Source organism: Psammomys obesus, unplaced genomic scaffold, assembly GCF_907164565.1.
Source record: "Psammomys obesus unplaced genomic scaffold, mPsaObe1.curated_primary_1811, whole genome shotgun sequence".
Classification (NCBI taxonomy): domain Eukaryota; kingdom Metazoa; phylum Chordata; class Mammalia; order Rodentia; family Muridae; genus Psammomys; species Psammomys obesus.
Genome location: NW_026596085.1, coordinates 1876629 through 1895780, shown reverse-complemented (window position 1 = coordinate 1895780; position 19152 = coordinate 1876629). Strand labels below are relative to the sequence as shown.

General features: G+C 48.3%; 1 protein-coding gene across 4 annotated transcripts; it reads left to right on the top strand.

The window, feature by feature from the left end:
- Window positions 1-300: 300 nt before the first annotated feature.
- Tmbim6 (transmembrane BAX inhibitor motif containing 6) lies at window positions 301-17206 on the top strand. Of its 4 annotated transcripts, none has more exons than XM_055626861.1 (10): window positions 301-396; window positions 8394-8479; window positions 8791-8899; window positions 11074-11194; window positions 13043-13091; window positions 13190-13287; window positions 13458-13537; window positions 13910-14010; window positions 14615-14690; window positions 15600-17206. In XM_055626861.1, the coding sequence occupies exons 2-10, from the start codon at window positions 8424-8426 to the stop codon at window positions 15621-15623; spliced, it is 714 nt and encodes a 237-aa protein (XP_055482836.1). In that variant the 5' UTR covers window positions 301-396; window positions 8394-8423; the 3' UTR covers window positions 15624-17206. The 4 variants fall into 4 exon arrangements, with proteins under 4 accessions (XP_055482836.1, XP_055482838.1, XP_055482840.1 ...); XM_055626863.1 differs by lacking the exon at window positions 301-396 and adding an exon at window positions 648-752; XM_055626865.1 differs by lacking the exon at window positions 301-396 and adding an exon at window positions 6844-6895.
- Window positions 17207-19152: the final 1946 nt, after the last annotated feature.

The window sequence follows — 19152 nt, the reverse complement described above, 5'->3', positions numbered from 1 at the left end:
GTGGTGGGGGCTCTCACTTGACATCAGGCTTGGCACACCCTACTTCGCTTTCTCAGCTCGACGGGCATCAAGACAGACATCCGTTCTTCCTACAGGGAGGAAGGCGGAGGCCCACGGCTGAGGTGCCGGTTGGTGGCCACGGTCTTGACTGACAAGGCAATTAGCCGAGGACGCTGACGCAAGCGGCAGCTGTTTATGAGCGTACAGCCAATGGGCAGGCGGCAGCGCAGCCAAGGGCCAATGAAAACGTGGCCGGGCCGGGCGAGGGCGGGGCCTCTCCGGGGGTTGGTGGCGGAGGGGGAGGGTGTGGGTAGACTTCCCGAGCCAACCGCTGGGGCCTCAGAGCACGTCCGGTTTCAGCCGAGCTGGGGAGCTCCCGAGAGGCGGATCGAGGAGGTACGTGCGAGGCTCGCGCTGGGCGACCCCGGGGCGAGGGGTGTGGAGGGAGCGGGAGTGCGCAGCCGCGTCCGTTCGTGGACGGGTCAGCCCCGGAGGGAACCGGGCCCGCTCTGCGTCGAGACCCAGGCGAGCCGGGCGGGGAGGGACGCGGAGGAACTGGTGCCGCGCATGCGCAGCGGCGCCGGCGGGGGCGGGGCGGGGGCGAGCCCGCGGGGTCTCCCGGGCCCTGGGGCCTGGGCTTGCGGCGGAGGCCTCGGAGCGAGCGTCGCCTGCGTCCCTCGCCGTGTCCTCCGCTTCCCCTCGGCCAGGTTCAGGCTTGAACTAGGGGCACGTCCCTCGCTCCTGACTTTGAGGTAAAGGAAAGCGAAAGCTGTGTAGTCTGGTCCCTCCCGCCCCACCCCGCGATCGCTGCTTGGCTGCGCGTTCTCGGGTCCCCGACCCCGCTGCCGCCTCGCCTGGGTGAGCCGTCGGGGCCGGGCACTCGAGTTAGGCCTGGTTAAGCAGACTGCCCTGTCACGGCGGCCCGGGTGATGTCACACGGCTCTGTGACACGCGAGATTCCTTAGTGACTTGGAAGCCAACGGTAGAGGCCAGAGGTGAGAAGCCTCGGGCTTGGCTTGGCTCCCCAGCCCCGCTCTGATCTGATTGGCTACCTCTGGACAGGTGAGGTGGCCTTGATTGCTTGGTCCTGAGCCCTGTGGGAGTCCCAAAGTCTGCTCGGCTAGGGCGGCCACGGGCGGTTTTTCTTGGACCGACCTACTAAATCTCTGATAAGTAAGCGTTGGTGCTCTCTCTCTGTCTCTCTATCTCGTTCTTTCCCTCCTCTCCTCTCTCTCCCTCTTCTTCTCCTCCTCCTCCTCCTCCAACAACAAAAACAAGTTATTCCCTGCCAGGCCAGGTTGCTTTGCCTGTCCAGTTAGGCTTTTGTTGGTCAAACACCAACAAAACCACATTGAATTTGAGACTCTCGAGTTACACAAGCACCTGTGAATGTGTAACACTTTAGAAGAGCTGACTGCCTGAAACACAGACAAGGCCTTTAAGGTTAAAGGTCAATGGCAGATTTTTTTGTTATTTATTGATATTTATGTAGTTTATCTTGGGGCTGTATGGGTAGTTTAAGAGATTTGGTTCCAGAAAGATTTCCCTGGATTGCATAATCACGTTTTTTGTGGCTACTGCAAACACACTTAAGTTTGTAATTGTTACATTTATTTTCTTTGGTGTTTCTTTATTGTCTAAATTATTTTTGTTTTAGCTTAGAGGATAAATTAACATTTAGCTTCTCTTTAGTTTTCCTCCAAGAGAGAATGGCTTGAGCCCCTGAGAAATGTAATCTGTAACTTGGATCCACAGTTTCCTCCTTCCATTATTTAGCATATGGAAATACCGTTTCACACCCTTATTCTCTCCCTGTTGATCTGAATGTAGCCTTGCTTTCCTAATGACTAGGAAAGGAAAAATTAATTCAGATACTTTGCAATTCCTGTTTTTTTCTCCTTGTTAGAAATCTAGCTCATGTTCTTGATAGAAATGCTTAAAAACTATATGAGTGGTAGGAATCAAGATATGTTTTGGGGGTTATGATACGGGCTTATTGAAAGCTTGCTTTTCTGTGGTGGGTGAAATGGCACTGCACTGTAAAAGTCAGGGCACCTGAAGCTGGTTCTGACTCCCCAGTTTCAACTTTCTGATGCTGGTCAAATCAGTACTTGCCACTATTACATTGCCATTAAAAAAAAGAAAAAAAATTTAATGCGGGACTCTTTCTTGCTTGGACTTAATGTGAAGATAATAGGGGTTGTGTCCGGTTTATACAATTTAACAACTAAGCTAGCAAGTCAAAGAAACACTTTACACATGTGAATTACCTGTGTTTTCCCCCTCCTGTTTTGTTAATTCAACTATCCTGAACCCTGTTCCTGCTCATCCAGAGGGGAACAAATTGATAAGTATTATCATTGGAGACAATGCACAGACTTGAACGGTTTCATTTTATTTCATAAACTACCCAAGGGAATTAATCCCCTCTGGGGAACCAGCCACCCTTAATGTTCTCTCTGCTCAGTTGTTCTTGCCTCTTTGACTTGGCTAATGTAGGATCCTGTTTTGTTCCCAGAGAGTTTCTAACCAAATTTCATGGTAGTACACATTTCCTAAATAGAGCATTCAAGACCAGAGAGAAAGGCTGTAACAAATGGATTGTGTTTGAGTAGTTTCCACTCTGGGTGGACTAACTGAGGAATGCTGAAGTTGCATGATTCTTTTGTTTCTAATTTATGCTTGTTTTTTCGGGGGGGGGGAGGGGGGGCAGTAAAACAAGGTGTTAGTGGGGGGAGGGATTATTGGTTTCTAATGGAAGATTATGTATTTAGGACATTGAAACCTTATGCTTCACTTCTGCCAAAGAATTGTGGTTTTAGAGAGAGAAATTCAGTAGTTTTAGAATTGATTCAAAAAAGAAAGAAATTTGAGCCAGGCTTCGTGGTGCACACCTTTGACCCCAGCACTCAGGAGGGAGAGGCAGTCTGATCTCTTTGAGTTCAAGGTTGGCCTGGTCTATGAGTTCCAGAATGGCCAGGGCTACAGAGAGAGATCTTTTTTCAAAAACATTGCCCATGGTAGGCATTCCTTTGGTAATGACTGCTTTGATTCTAAGGCAGCCTCCTCCAGAGATAAATGGAGTGGTGGCATAGCCCCAGATTTGGTTCAGGTTAGAGAGAGCTCTAAAGGCACAGCAGGCTTCAATCTGGGGTCAGATAGCCCTTTCACAGGTCACATATCAGACATTCTTCATATCAGATATTTAAATCATGATTCTTAACAGCAAAATTACAGTTAGGAAGTAGCAACAAAAATAATTTTGTGTTGTGCTCATCACAACATGAGGAATTGTGTTAAAGGGTCAGAGCATTAGGAAGGCTGAGAACCACTCACTGTTTTATGATATAGGCCCAGTCCTAGTTGAAACCGGATACCTTGGATTGTCTTGAGATTGTTTTGACTGCTCCTAGGATAGCAAGAAAAGCGTCAAGCTAACAACAGTGCATTTAACATTAACAAACTCTACCTTGGCAGCTTATCACTTAGCAGTATGAGGCTGCCTCCCTCCCGAGCACCTCGTGGCCTTCTGGGGCAAGAGATAAGTGGAAGAATGTGTTAAAAGCATACTCTTTAAACAAAAGTAGTTTTAGCTAGGGAGGAGGTTTATCAGGTTCCTTCAAATTTTAGTTTGTTTTCTTGGACTTCCACCTTATCTAACTTTGCTTTCTTGTGTAGAGAAGTATTAATAAGCCTTAATGATAAAATTATAGTTTTTTTCTTCCAGTGGTGGGTAGGCCCTTTTGCATGCTAGGAAAGCTTGTGTCCCAGTGTTGCAGCTTGTGTGTGTGTGTGTGTGTGTGCGTGTGCGCGTGTGCGCGCGCGCGCGCGCGCGCGCACGCGCTTTTCAGGCATGACCATCATTAGGTAATCTTTTGTTTCTGGACAAGGGTAAGAAGGGTACTTGGAACGGAAACAAGGGATTTAACAAGATCCGGATAGGCTTTATCCTACCAAGTAAAAGGTCACAGAAATACCTGGTCCTTTCTTGGTAAAAATTATGCAGTAAACTTAGAAGTTTTTTTTTTGTGTGTGTGTGTGTGCGTGCGTGCGTGCGTGCATGCGTGCGTGCTTGAGAGTGTGGGAGAGAGAGAGCACAGGTGGGCGGGCACTGATGATTGATCATTGAGCTAAGCCCTCAGGCTGGGGTGGTTTTGTTTTAGTAAGTCTCAGCTGTGAAACCCAAGACACTGCTGAACTCCCTATCCTGTCCAGCCTTCCAGAATGCTGGGATTAGAAGTGTGTCCCTCCCAGTTCTTGCTTTCTGTTTTATAATTTGGGTGGCTCTGGCAATGGAGGCTGGCTCTGTCACCACTGTTTTGGTGACACTTAAACAAAATTGTAGCAATATGTGCATAACAAAATTTGATAGATTCTGTTAATATTTACAGTTCCTTCTGCCTTAAAGATGCACGCGGTGGTGGCACACACACTTAATCCTAGCCCTTGGGAGGCAGAGGCAGGTGGATCTCTGAGTTTGAGGCCAGCCTGGTCTACAGAGAAGTTCCAGAACAGCCAGGGCTACACAAGAAACCCTGTCTGGGGTGATACAGGCGTAGAATAAGGCGCTTAGCTAGAGCATTTTGGTGTGACTAAGCACCTGAGCATTCCCTTTTCTTATACATGCAATGTGAGCAGATCTCCAGTGACCCCGCAAGGCACTGCCATTTAGGTTAGTGTGAAGAATCCTTCATACTATTTCAGACTTGAGTATTTCTAGGTTTCTGTATAAATTATACTTCATGGTGAAGTTGACCAGTGATTTTTCTTTTTAAGACCAATATAGCCCAGGCTACCCTTCAAAGTTTTCCTACCTGTCTCCCAAGTGCTTATATTACAGAGGAGTGCCATCGTACTAGGCTTGTTGATTTTTGTGATAGTTGTGTATCAGAAATATCAGAGTGAATTTTGTAGCAATTGGCACTCCCAGATACAATGGACTAATGTTTAATTTTGGAGTATCTGGCGTTGAGCCTGGGCCTTCACAGCCAGGCAAGGGCCTTACTACTAAGCTATACTCCTGTCTATCTTTTTTTCCCCTTGACAAAAAGTCAAGCATTGTATATTTAAAAACAGAAAAATCCAACAAATTGTCCAACACAGAAGAGGGTCTGGTACCCTGTAAAAACATCCTACTTTGGAAATTTTTTTTTTTTAATGTATAGGTCAGGGCCAGGCATGGTGGTGTGAATTTTTAATGCTAGCACTTGGAAACAAAAGCAGGTGGATTTCTTTTGTAAGCTCTGGCCAGCCAGGGCCACATAGTGAGACCCTGTCTCAAAAACAAAAACAATCCAGGACAGCCAAGGCTACACAGAGAGACCCTGTCTCAACAACAACAAAACAAAACCTTGAGGGAGCATTTTATCTCTGTTTATACTTTCATTCTTACCAAAGGTTACATTTTCTTCCTCCTGAGACCTGCATATTTCTCCTTACATTTTAACATTTCCAAAATGAAATAAGGCATATACATTTAGTATTGAGAGTTGGCACTCTTCACTGTGGCTTCCGGGGATGGAACCCAGGTCATCAGGCTGCAAAGCAAGTGCTTTTCCCTGTGAGCCATCTCTTGGACTCTGCCTTGCTCTCCCACCCCGAGTAGCAGTATTAAAATTGCTGTAGTTAATACAGTTTACTTAAATTTTGAAATAGGCTGGGTTTGGTGGCTCACACCTTTAGGCCCAGCACTTGGGAGGCAGAGGCCGACATCTGGATCTGAGTTTGAGGCCAGCCTGATTTACAGAGCAAGTTCCAGACAGCCAGTGCTTCACAGAGAGGCCCTATTGTTGTTGTTTAAATTGAAATAGGTAGTAAAAGCAAACAAGGGAAGTTTTAACCTGATTGACAGGGCCCTCAGGACCCTGAGGATTGAAGGTTTGGCTTATGTAAGTGAGACTGCGTTTCACAGCAGTGGCAGAAGCCTAGGGTTTTGTGTGTCTTAGTAAGTCAAGGTGAAACAGTATCGATATTCTCGATATTCTCATTCTTACCCACAGCGACTTTGTCTTGCCCTTTGTTTTTTTTTTAACCGAGTGTTTTGTATGCAAATATGTTTGTATACCAAATGTGTGCCTGGTGCCTTCAGAGTTCAGAAGGAGGGCCTTGTGTCCCCTGGATCTGGTTACAGCAGCCAGCAGTAGGCCAGCATGTGAGTGCTAGGCGAGAACCTGCCCCTGAGGAAGCAGCCGCGCTCCTGACTGCAGAGCCTCTCCAGCCCTTGTCCTTTTCTCCCTTCTGTAGTGTCCAGCCGTGCTGGTCCCCGTGCCTCTGCCTCCTGAGTGCTGGGATGAACGGCATGTGACACCACGGCCCCCATCTTAATGCTTTGTTTGTTTGTTTGTTTTTTGTTTTGATTTTTAATCAACTGAGAGCCCCCAAAAAGAGGCAAGGCAGTACCTTCTGGAACATGTCAGAAGAGCAGACTAGCAAAGAAGAGTTTCTGCCATTGTGCTCTCTGTTTCCCCTCAGAGGGGACTGGTTACATGAGTATTGCCCCTTTCTGACTAACAGTCTCCTGGGTATACAAGCTCCCCTCCCCCTGTTGGTGCTTGAAATTGGAAGCAAGAGGTACTTTAGCACTTGTGTGGTGAGTACTGAGAAACTTGGCAGTGTAGGTTGCAAGTTCTCTCTGGGGATGTCATTAGGAGTGTTAATGGAAGCCTTAAAGACACTTTCCAGTTGCTGGATTGTGCTGTCCTGTAAGCGTGCTCTCGGGAGAATGAATTCATCATGCTTATGGAAGGCTGTGCTCGGCCTTGCAACAGCCTGCAATAGTTGCACCATCTCGATGAGGAGGGCTCAGAGGCTGCTGACTTGAGAGAAGAGCAGCACCTGGCTAGGCTCTGCAGCTTCCACCAGATCTGGTCTTAAAAACGGAATTAGAAGAGTCAAGGTAAGTGGAGTGTGATGAGGAAGAAGGCCGTCTGAGAAAGCCAGCAAGCAGTAACCCTTGTGGTTGTTTCCTGTGAGGGAAGAGAGCCTCGGGAAAGGTGGCTGACTCCCACAGGCTGGAGAGGTGCACCCTTCTGCTGGTCTGGGAAGCCTCAGAAGCTGACTGCAGGATTGTAACTTCGATTGCAGGTTAATGGTTCTTCTCCTTCCCTTTTTGGTAGATAAGAACTAGAATGGGCATGGTGTGTTTAGTAAGGACTCGGGGTGAGCAGTATTTAGCAAAGATGAAAGTTCTTGATCGGCCCCTAGTTCCGTAGACTGACTGTGTACACATAGGATTGCTTGTGAGATACGAGGAGCAGAATTTAATCTGGCTTTTATGGCATTAGTGTGATGTAACCTGGATGTAGTTTGGTTGGCTTTTGATTTTTTGCTTTTAAATTTCTGTGTTTTGGTGGAGGGTGGGGACAGGGATGGTTTTCACCGTCCACTCCAAGGTTCACAGCGGAAAGGAAGTGGTAGATGCTTGGCTTTGGTTCTGAAAGGCTGCCTGACAGGCCGGGACTGTTGGAAGATCTGGTTGGGTCTGTAATCAGGTGATAACATGACATCATTAATTCTCTGGCTGATGGGTGTTTCAGGATAGATATACTTAAGCATTAGAGCATTGTCTCTGCAGTTCAAGAAAAACTTAAGTCTTTATGTTAATTACTGCCATATGTAGAGGAGGGGAAAAGCAGATACTAACAATTAGGAAATCTAAGGCAAGACTAGCACATGGGCTGATGAGGTGGTTCTGTGAGCAATGGAAATGTTAAGAACCTGAGTTTGAGTCCGTGGAACACGGAGAAGTCACACATGGGTGTTCCCCTCTGTGATCCCAGTGATCCTTTGGGGAGAGATGAGTGAGACGGTAGAATCCCTAGCAGCTCACAGGCCAGCAAAACTGTCTCAAAGTGAAAGGTGGGGCCTAGGGCGCCCTCTGACGTCAGCACATGGTATGACAAGCACATGTCCACAGTTGCACACATCGCAGTCGTGAGGGCGCGCACACAGAGACTTCAAAGAGTGTGAGGAGCCATTTATAGTATTACAGTCTTTCGACAAGAATGGTCCCAAGGAAGCCAGCTGTGGTGGCACACACCTTTAACCCCAGAATTTAGGAGGCAGAGGCAGATCTCTTGAGTACGATGCCAGCCTGGTCTCTACAGCAAGCTCTGGTCTAGACAGAGTCTCTAGGAGGAGCCTGTCTTATGTAAACAGAAAGGTTCCCAGCACCCATATCAGGTGACTCATAGTCTATAACCGCAGCCCCAGTGAGTCAGATGCCCTCTTCCAGCCTCCTTAGATACCACGTGCATATAGTGCTCATTCATATATTCATGTACATATATGGATACACGTATACCCATAAAGTAAAGCAGTAACTTTCTTATTAAAAAGGTGCCTGTGTTCTTATGCATCCTGGTGTCTATAAAATAAGCTTTTCTTTTTCTCAGTGGAAGCTGTGCTGAACAGATTTTGGAGCCATGAACATATTTGATCGGAAGATCAACTTTGATGCCCTCTTAAAATTTTCCCACATGTAAGTGATTTAACTGTACTATTCTGATCATACCTGGTTTCTTCTCTTAGTTGGGTAACTTTTATGTGTATTCCAAAGAAGCCTAGCATAAGTAGCCAGGTTCTAGGGCCGCTCTGTAGTCACTGGCCAGTCACTGGTCCAGTGTGGGTCCTAAGTGCTCATGTAAAGATTCTGCAAGCCGTTCTCCAAACGGCCTTTATAATATGTTCCAAAGTGTGTCAGGCTCTTCATAATATAACTCCCACTTACTGTCTGGCAAGGGAGAAAGAGATAACTTGTGCTTACATGGTGTGTTACACATTCTTTCCTAGAACACCCTCGACACAGCAGCACCTAAAGAAGGTCTATGCCAGTTTTGCACTCTGTATGTTTGTGGCGGCAGCAGGGGCCTATGTCCATGTGGTCACACATTTCATTCAGGTAAGAACAGTTTTCTCTGTGGGTGCAGTGGCACAGACTCCACTGGGAAGAAAACAACTTAACAGTGTAACCTCTTCCTGTCCCCTCCTTAATATCCTTATCAGAACTCAGCCGGCCAGTGGTTCAGGACATTATTAAACCGTTTCCTCTCTGGAGCTGAGCGTGGCAATCTCTTCCGCTGGTGCTTGGCTCTGATGGTATGCAGTCAGTGGCAGCTGACACACAAACCCGTCCTCAAACTTGCACTAGGTGCCAGCGCTCCTTGGCAGGGTGCCTGGCCCACCTTTCTCTGGCCTCAGTGACTGGAGTGCTTGGAACAAAGTAACGGTGAAAAGCTGTCAGAAGCAGGAGGATTGGGACTTGTTCAGACTTGACCCATCCGTTGTCTTCATGCTTGGGGGAGACCTTCAATGCATGGAGAGGAGTTTGGGTTTGACCAGCAGAAGGCTATTTAAAGAATAGCCAAAAAGTTTAAAGTTTCCCCAGCAGCCTAGTTTTAGAGTGCCTGTTTTTAGCATAAATACAGAGCTATGTTTGTGTTGATATTTGCCACTGTAATGAATTGTCCTTTTGTTCAGGCATCCTCTGCCAAGGATTATATGAAAAATTGCTTTAGGCACTCAAAAGGGCAAGGCTTTGATCCTTGAGTTCAAAGCAAGTTCTAGGCCTTTTTTTTTTTTTTTTTTTGTGGTTTTTTTTTTTTTTTTTTTCATTTTTGTTGTTTGAAGTAATGAAATGTGCAGTCTGTTCTCAACACAGACTGACTGGCTGAGGACTCAGCCGCTCCAGGCTCACTGTTTGGCACTTTTGTGAACATGTGAAGTGGTCACACTTTTGACTCATCTTCTCTGCCGTGCCCAGTAGAGATCAGGAACATGCTTCACTCGTGGTCCTTTTACAGGCTCAGTGCCCCCTTTTTGCTTTCTGTGCTGGGATTGAACCGGGCATCATACATGCTTCTCGCCACGAGCTGCACACAGCCTGGTGTACATGCAGATGGTGTCTTCCCATGTGGTCCCGGCTGGGCCAGGTGCCCGCTTCTGCGCCCGGGTGCACAGTTACAGGTGTGCACACATGACCTGCCCTTTATGTTTTTGTTGCTGATTTTGCAAAACAACATGGTGCTGAAGTGTTGTCTGGTGTGATGGTTGATTTACTTCAGGGGGAAATATGCTCATCTGTCAGCTTTGTGAGTGAACAATATATGACAAGTGTCTTTAACAAGAAACAGGTAAGCTGGGCGGTGGTGCCACACACCCTTAATCCCAGCACTTGGGAGGCAGGGGCAGGCAGGTCTCTTGTGAGTTCGAGGCCAGCCTGGTCTACAAAGAGAGTTCCAGGACAGCCAGGGCTACACAGAGAAACCCTGTCTCAAGTAAAAACAAAACAAAACAAAAAAAACAAGAAAAAAAAAGGAAGAAGAAACACCTAAAGCAAGGCTGTGCATTAATCATTTCGAGAAAATTCGACCAGAGGATGCTGAAAGCTGTGTTCCCTGAGACCCTTCAGCTGCTGATCAGCATCCTCTTGGACCATAACTGTATGACCATTAACTGCTGTCAGTGATGAGAGTGGAGCTAGCGCTAATGGCAGGAGCTTCGGTGCTGGTGATTATCCTCAGCGCGCTCCCAATTCCTGTGGGTGGGTTTTCCCTTTAAAAATGCTTCTTACAAAAACTAATGTTTACTGTAGAACATTCAAAAATAGCTGAGTGATTTTAAACCCCTAGAACACACCCACCCACACCCAAAAGCCTTCCATGTGTTTCTCCCTTATCCACTGGGACCTAGGGATGGAACAACTCAGGTCATCAGCTTTTTTTTTTTTTTTTTTGTGGTTCCCCCCCACCTTTTAAGTGGACAGAAGGGTTGGTTTTGCTTGTTCTACAGGTGTGATATACTTCTTTCTAGCAGCTTTCAGTTTGCCTTGTGTTTTCTGTTTGACTTGAGTAGTTCTGTAACTGACAGACCACAAAGAGCCTTTGCCATTGACCGTGTCTTAGCCCCACCTTCCAGGGTTCTCGTCCTTCCCCCCCCCCCCCCCATTCTCTCTGAGAACATACTACCTTTTTCTCTGCCTCTGGGTTGAGAAGCAGATGTTAGGAATTTCACTGAGTATTTGAGCCTTGTAAACATGACTCCTTCAGCCACTTACTTCCTGACTGCTTCTAACAGGCTGGCCTGCTCTCTGCCTTGGGCTCCCTGGGCTTGATGATGTGGCTGATGGCAACACCTCATAGCCATGAAACTGAGCAGAAAAGACTGGGACTTCTGGCTGGCTTCGCTTTCCTGACAGGTATGTAAAGAGGCTGTCTAATGGGACAGGAGCCGGTGTTGGAATCTTTAGTACTTCTTTAGACTAAAACTGGCATATATTTTTCTGTTTGTGCACAATTTTTTTGTTTTAGGTATGAGTGTTCTATCTGCATGTGCACCTGCATGTCAGAAGAGGGCATCAGATTCCAGTTGGGAGCCACCATGTGGTTGCTGGGAATTGAACTCAGGACTCCTGAAGAAGCAGACAGTGCTCTTAACCGCTGAGCCATCTTTCTAGCCGCTGTGTACAATTTTTTCAGAACAGCTGTCTCTGTATTCCTAAATCACATTACACTGCTGTGATTTCTCCCCTCTGCTCTCCTCAACCCAGCAGTTAGTCACACTTGTTTCTGAAGGTTTCTTTTGCTTTGTCCTGCCTTGTTTCATGCAGGTGCATCTTGCATACAGGGGGAAGCACCTTTGTAGCTAACAGCTATGTGTAGCCATACTACTTTATTTGGGTTCCTGTATCGACCAGCTTCTCCATCCCAATCCCTTCCAACTCCCAAACACTAGACAGGTGAGAGAGGAGGTCAGTGGGGAAAGGGAGCATAGACCTCTTTGGACTTCTTCCTGCTGATTAGGGCTGTCATGTTTCTTGGAGAAAGTCTACTCTGCAAGTCCAATCTTCATCATCAGTAGAACAGCAAACAGCAATGCAGCAAAAGCAGCAGCAGGGACAGCAGCCGCCATCATAGGCCCTCTTGGGCCTCTCAGATTTATACCCTCTCAAGAGTCTCTAGAATTTCAAATATAAACTATCTGCAGCTGGCAAAAATCCCATCCCTCTTAGAGCACGAGCTAAATCATAGCAGCTGCAGACAGTCTGAAGCTGCAGGCATGTAGTATTAAAAACATACTCACATGACATAGCTATTGGTGGTGGCCGTGCTGGCCTTTTGGGTTTTGTTGTGGTTGCTTTTTTGGGGGGTTGTTTTTTCAAGACAGAGTTTCTCTGTGTAGCTCTGGCTGGAACTTGCTCTATAGACTAGGCTGGCCTTCAACTCAGAGATCTGCTTGCCTCTGCCTCCCACGTGCTGGGATTAAAGGCATGTGCTACTACTACCCAGCACATAACTGGGCTTTTTAAGCAAGCAAAAATTTCACTACAACTATGACATTTTATATATTAAAAAAAAAAGGGCATGGCTCAAATGAATGAGGTTCATGAGTTTTTAAATGATAGACATGAGCTAAGTTAGAGTTCATCTCTTACTGGGTGTGGTGGTGCCTGCAGGCGGTCTCTGAGGCCATCCTGGTCTACAGAGCGAGTTCCAGGACAGCCAGGACTACAAAAAATACTTTTCAGAATTCTTCCTAAGGGAAACAAGACTCCTGCTATATAATAAAGTACTTGAAAGTGCACTGTGCTTACCACACCAGGCTGTCGGTGAGCGTCTAAGCTGTACGGGGTTACAGAAGTCTTAGCCAGGAGATTCAGTAAGTAAGGCTCAGGGAACACTAGTTTTAAAGGAGTTAGGGGTAGATTATCAGGAGAGCAAATAGCTAGAGTAGAGGAAGTGTTGGGATAGGAAAAGTTGCTCTCTGTTGCCAAGTGATCCCTTGGGGAAACTGGTCTGGCTGTCCCTGACGACTGAGGTGGGTGATCTGAAGGATTGAGGCCAAGGCTGCCAGGCTCTGCTCTTACCCTGTTCTTTGGTGTGGCCTGGCCCACAGTGCAGTCTCAGAAATACATGACATTTCTCCTTTTTTATTGTTACTAATCCTAGTCTTCCCGAAGAGTAGAGTAAAAGGGATTGTTCAGCCTTTGAATGAGGGTTCTTTTCAGAACTGATGGTAATTTTATGTTGTGGGCTTTGTTTCCTAGGAGTTGGCCTGGGCCCTGCTTTGGAGTTGTGCATTGCCATCAATCCCAGGTAACTGTGTTGTTTTGTATCTTTGTGCCTTTGTGCATAGCCTCCTAAATACAGTCCACATAGTTGTAACCCTCAACTCATGGCCTTTTCTTTTACAGCATCCTCCCTACCGCCTTCATGGGCACGGCTATGATCTTCACCTGCTTCAGCCTGAGTGCGCTCTACGCCAGGCGCCGGAGCTACCTGTTCTTGGGAGGTATGGACTGGAAACAAGCTCTGGGCCCTGCTCTAGAGCCCTGTCACTGGCCACCTTTTCTTCCTCAGGGCTCTGGGGACTCTGTGGGAGCCAGTTAGAAATGGCCTTAGTGTGCTTGTTTTTGTCCTCCTTTGGCTTTTCTCCTGACAATGTTTGCCATGTCTTACCAGGTGTCCTGATGTCAGCTATGAGCCTCATGTTCCTGTCTTCTCTGGGGAACCTTTTCTTTGGATCCATTTGGCTGTTCCAGGTGAGATTTAGTATACAACTTTTCAGCAACTTTTTGCCTCATACATTTTTCTTCCCTAACTCTAAACAAAGTAGGTGAATCCTGTAGGACACTCACTCTCTTTGGGTAGTGCCCTACAGACCTTCAAAACCTTCCTAGGATGTCGCCCTCTGCCACAGCGGGAAGAAACATAGTTAGGCACAGCTCAGAACAGGGTTTGCTCAGTCCCGATTGAAGGAGTGAAAAACCGAATTGTGTTTTGGGAGGGAGTGCGGACTTGATTGTCTTCCGGGTTAGCATGTGATATGTTTTCAGAGTGGGTAAGAGCAGAAAAGAGGCTGTTTTCCCTGCTACTACAACTACACATGTAACGTCCTCTCTCTCTTCTGTTAGGCAAACCTGTATGTGGGTCTGCTGGTCATGTGCGGCTTTGTCCTTTTTGATACTCAGCTCATTATTGAAAAGGCTGAAAATGGAGATAAGGATTACATCTGGTAAGTGAGAACTGCTCTGCCTTGAGGATAAAGGTTGAGACAAAGTATTCATTCCGTAACCATACATACGTGTGAATTTTGTTAATTTTTTAAGAGGCCAGGTCTCGTGTCGTCCAGGCTGGCCTTGAACCCACTGTGTGGCTGAGGATGACCTTGAACTTCTAATCCTCTGCTTCCTGAGTGCTGGGATATTATGGGCATGCAGCAGCGGTTTATGCAGTGCTAGGGGTTAGATGCAGGGCTTTAGCAGTGCTGGGTGAGCTGAGCTTGGGGCTTCACGCGCAGGAGTGAAGGGGCTTTCTCCTTTATGCTGCTTTTCAGTGGTAGCGAGAGGATGTGCATGGTCTGGTAAGTATCAGCCCTGTTGGTCTCATTACGAGTTATTGGTACTTGGTGGTTCCAGGTTCACTTGGTTCTGTTCAGAGTGCAGTCTCCCGGTGCCTCGTGGATTTGTTGACTTGAAAAGGATCCCGGACTATTTTAGTGTGGGTGGAGTGTGGGGAAAGTGACTCCCAGGTCACTGACTGGGTGGCTGGTTGGTGCTCCCTGAAGGAAGGTGGAGGAGGGTGGGAAGCGCTGTGAGTAAAGAGTTCTTCTCTTTCAGGCACTGCGTTGACCTCTTTCTCGATTTTGTTACACTCTTCCGGAAGCTCATGCTGATCCTGGCTCTGAATGAGAAGGTGAGTCAGCCTGCAGCCCACACAGGGAAGAGTGGCTCCTGTTCAGCATGTGGGTGGGAGTTTTTGAAAAGTTGCCCAGGCGCTGTGTAGGGCAAATGTGCAAGGCAGGCCCCTCAAGCAGGAGGTAAACCAGCAGTCCTTGATAATGAAGAAAAAAGACTGCGTAACAACACTTTTAAAATATAAATGAATCTCTGAGGTGAGTTTCAAATGGAAGACAGTTTGGCTATGAAAGCAACATACCTCATGAAGAATTTAAGATTACAGAGCTTGTCAGGACCCAAAAAAGGTGTTGGAGAAGACGTTGTGTAATGAGTCTCTTTTGTGAGTATCAGAAGTGGATCAGTTTAGAATTCTAAAGTTTTATGAATATGTCTAAGTGCATGTATGCATGTCTGCTGCATGCATTGGATCTCCTAGAACTGGGGTAAAGACAGTTGGGAGCTTCCGGGTGGGTCCTGGCAATCAAAGCCAGGTCCTCTGCCAGAGCAGCCAGTGCTCTTGACGGCTGAGCAGCTCTCCAGCCCCATCCGCTTGTCAGTCTGTCCAGTAGTAGAGGGACAGTGAACCTATGTGCTCTCCATTATAAACCGGATTTAGGAAGACAAGACAGCAAGTACAGTGGGGTAGAGCGGTCACAGGGCGGGGGTTGGTGCCTCCATCCGGGCTGTGCCACAGCTGGACGGGCGCCATGAAGATGAGCAGTTCCTGTGAGCTGCTGAGCTCTGGTCCTTTCTGTCTGGGCTGAGGTTAAGGTGGTTCCTGTCTCTGCAGCTCAGGGTGGAAGAACCCGTTCCTGCCAAGCCCTTGGCATCCTCTACGCTGCCCACATTCCTCTCCATCCTTGCCCCTCGATCTTCTTTTCAGAGGGGAAAATAATTAGGTGGTTGTTGTTGTGTTCATTTGTAGGACAAGAAGAAAGAAAAGAAGTGAACTGGCCGGCAGCCTCTCCAGCTTGACCTTCCTCCTTCGCCCTCAGTTCTTTGCACACATCACAGGTGTCGTGATCTATGATAATGAAAAGCATCAGGAAAGCTTTTGTACTTTGTGGTTTTCTCTATTTTGAATTTTTTTGATCAAAAAACTGATTAGTGAATATAGTTTGGAGTTTGGCTTCACATTCCCGGGTTCTCCCTCATTCCCTTTCTGTCAGCCCATCCATAGGCTCTTGCTGTGCTCAGGCAGCCAGTCCATCAGGATGAGCAGAGGAGCGGGTGTCCGCGCTTCTGCGCACCTCCACAGGTGGACCCCTGGACTCTCTGCCCTTGTGGTTTGGTTCTCACAGTTCTGTGAAGCTGGGCAGTGTGTTTGCCCTGGGAAGGCGCTTGCCTGTCCTGAGTTGTCAGCCTGACAGAGTGGACTCTGGTGGGTGCTTGGCTTCCTCTGCTGCCTAATTCAGTCTGGCAAACACCTTTCTGCCTTGCCATGAGGAGGGAACATGGACCTGTGGGTGCTCTCTTTCACACCTCTGAGAGGCCCTCAGGGAATTTACTTGCTTTCCACTGTGGTCAGACGTTCATGAGGGGCAAGGCAGAACAGTTCTCAAGTTTCCCTATTGTATTTTTCTTTGTTGGTCTGTAAAGTTAATAGCCTTTGTTACTGATTGGCCTCCTGGCGTTGGTTAAGAGTCTCGGGGGAGGATAGGAAGGAGGGTGCCTGAGCCTCACCAGCTGAGGTGAGGGCCGCAGCTCTGGGGGAGCTCCACCTACTGAGCGCGTCCACATGGGCAGGGTCAGTGAGGCGGCGCTCCACACGGCGCTTCAGTGCATTTTTGTCTGTCTGCCTGGACACGATTGGGGAGTGTCGGGCCAGAGATTTGAGGCGGTGGTCGTGGTCACTAAGAGACGCACTTTAGCGTTCAGTTTCCAGAAATTTTTGGTCTTCTGGGCAGCAGCCAGTGACCAAACCGTGAGCCTTCACAGTCTGCACAGAAGGTGGCACCCAGCGAGGCCGTGGCCCTGCCTACCAGGCCGCTGACAGCCCAATACCAGTAGGATGGTGTTCTGGGCTTCCTCTGCTCACAGCCAGCGTGATTTGACACATTGGCTGCTGGCTCTCTGTCCCACGAAACTGCTTCTGCAATGCTGTGCCCTAAGAGGCTCAGGGCCACTATGGGTGCTGCCCCAGTGGCCTGATGCCTCCACCCTGGCTTGACCTTACCTACTGGACATCAGCAACTCTTCCAGAAAGATGACTCTGTGAGGCCTCGGGAGCTGACTGGGTTCCACCTCTTGAAGCCAGACTCCACCTCTTATGCTTTTTTGCTTGGGATAAAGGAGTTTTTCTTTAGAAACAGTGCCAAGAATGATAAGATATAAAACTACTTTTAAAGAAAATACCTAACAGGTTTTTAATACAGGTATCCTTGTCATTTCCACTTTCTTTCCTAGTTCTTTGGTTTTTCAGCTCAGGCTGCATTCTCTAACTCATACTGTGAAGACAAAGGTGTTTTTGATTAAAAAAATATATCTACATAGTCTTAATTTGTAAAAAATAAAGAAAATTCCTTAACCTTTCCTGATGTCTCTGTGCTGCATCAAGGGCAGGCTGGGCTGGGTTGGGCTGGGTGCGGCCCGCGATGTTGCTGGTCTGAGCTGGGCGTTGACTGGACCCAGTGTGTTCTGTACATGGAGACAGGAGCAAGGCCCACACTCAGGCCCCCACTCTGGAACCCCAGCATTCCACGACTGTTAAGATTTTCTTCTGTGTATCCCAGGCCTCCTCCAGAGCCCTCTGCTCACCTGACGCTTACTGTGTGTCTGTGGTGGCTGGGGCAGTTAGGGTGTGCACCAGCCCAGACTACTCATCCTGCAGGTGCTGTGTTCATTGTGGCCAGGCTGTACCACAGGTTCCCTGTGAGTGCACAGGTGAGTTGAGGCCAGGCCGCTCTCCTCACCTGCTTAGCAGACACTTAGGTTCAGTGTGGACTGTCAGCTCTTGTTCCTCCTGTCTGTGTTGCTCAGTGTGACCTGTTTGGGTCCCATAAATCACCATCTGTTACTCACTTTTTGGTGCCGAGTTAAAGCGTGACAGGGCAGCATGGAGAAGGGTTTATTTGAGCTTGCAGCTACTGGAAATGGGGAGACTGTACCTCAAAGCCAACTGCAGGGACAGACCCCTCCTGACGTGGTCACAGCTCCATCAGCCGTGGGCCACATTCAAACGGCCGCGTGCACCCCAGCTAGAGACAACCTGGGAAGGTTCGTCATGTGTCTTTTCACTGAGGAAAGGCTTGCCCTAAGGGCTTGAAAACAGCTTTAGTCTTGAGTGGAAAGAGGCACCACTTTTCACTATTTGAGCCCCTGGAGCTGAGATGATGGTTGCACCTGCTTGACGTGGCTGCTGGGAGTGGAGCGTGGGGCCTCTGCACGACAGTGTGCCGCTTCTGCTGCACAAGCACGCGTGTTTGACTTACACAGATGTCAGGCGCCCGAGTGACTCAAGTGCCTGCGAGGCACTTTTGAACAGTTTCCCTCATTTTGACCAGGGGAGAGGTGCTGTGGCACACGTTTGGAGCTCTGGATGACTGGAGGGGGTTCTCCACCTTTTGGTGGGTTCCAGGGGTCTGACTTAGTCTCCTTTACCCAATGCGCCATCTCTTAGCCGAGCCGAAGCCAGCGATGCATTTGGTGCGGGGGACCAGTTGCTTCCGTGATCTCAATGTGTACAGGTAATCCTGAGGAAAGTTCTGGAGCACTGTCCTTCTTCCTGTCCTGGGCTAAACTCTGCCCTTTGGATGAGAGGGGGAAGTGCATTGATCTCAGCAGAATCTCATCACCCAAAACCCTGGTAGCAGTATGACCTGCAAGAGCCAGAGCCTTTTCAACTCCTCCCAGCAACACTAATCGAGGAGGATGAATGGGAGTGCCACCTAGCCAGAACCGGAGGGAGGAAGACGGGCCGCAGCAACGGACGCTTCCACACTGGGAGATCTTCACAGTGTTCGGGTGAGGGGTGTCTGTCCTCAATGTGGTTCCCGGTTGGCAGTCAGCGTTCGCCGGCACAGGACAAGTTGATGAGGCTCAGTGGAGCAGTGCTTTCTTTCTGCAAGCTCTCCCAGCAGCCCCTGGGCAGCAGAGGAATCCATTGTGTTTGACCAGGTGACCTGAGTGCCTGAGACAGCAATGGGAGACAGTGCTGCTGGGCCCGGCTGCTCTGGAGACCACATGAGCCAAGGCTAAACCCTGAAGGTTGAGTCAAAGTGAGATGTAGTGAAGAGACTGGGACAGCAGGAAGGAAGGCGCCAGGCTTAAGGGAAGGACAGGAGAGGCACAGGCGCACAGAGCGTGGAGAGCACAGGTTTTGCTGGCTTTAGGGGAGAGTAGCTGGAAATGGCGGTTAGACTTACAAAAAGGTCATCAGTTAGCAAGGAGGCGCCAAGGCAAACAGCACCAAGAGACCCAAAACCCAGAGAGAGGTTAGGCTTGATTTACTACCCTGCGGACGGAGATTGGCAGGCAAG

Bases quoted from the DNA above. Each gene is read 5' to 3' on its own strand.
- Tmbim6 (XM_055626861.1), top strand. From the start codon at position 8,424: ATGAACATATTTGATCGGAAGATCAACTTTGATGCCCTCTTAAAATTT. The intron at 8,480-8,790 runs GTAAGTGATTTA...ATTCTTTCCTAG, and splicing joins CTCTTAAAATTTTCCCACAT to AACACCCTCGACACAGCAGC. The intron at 14,691-15,599 runs GTGAGTCAGCCT...GTTCATTTGTAG, and splicing joins TCCTGGCTCTGAATGAGAAG to GACAAGAAGAAAGAAAAGAA.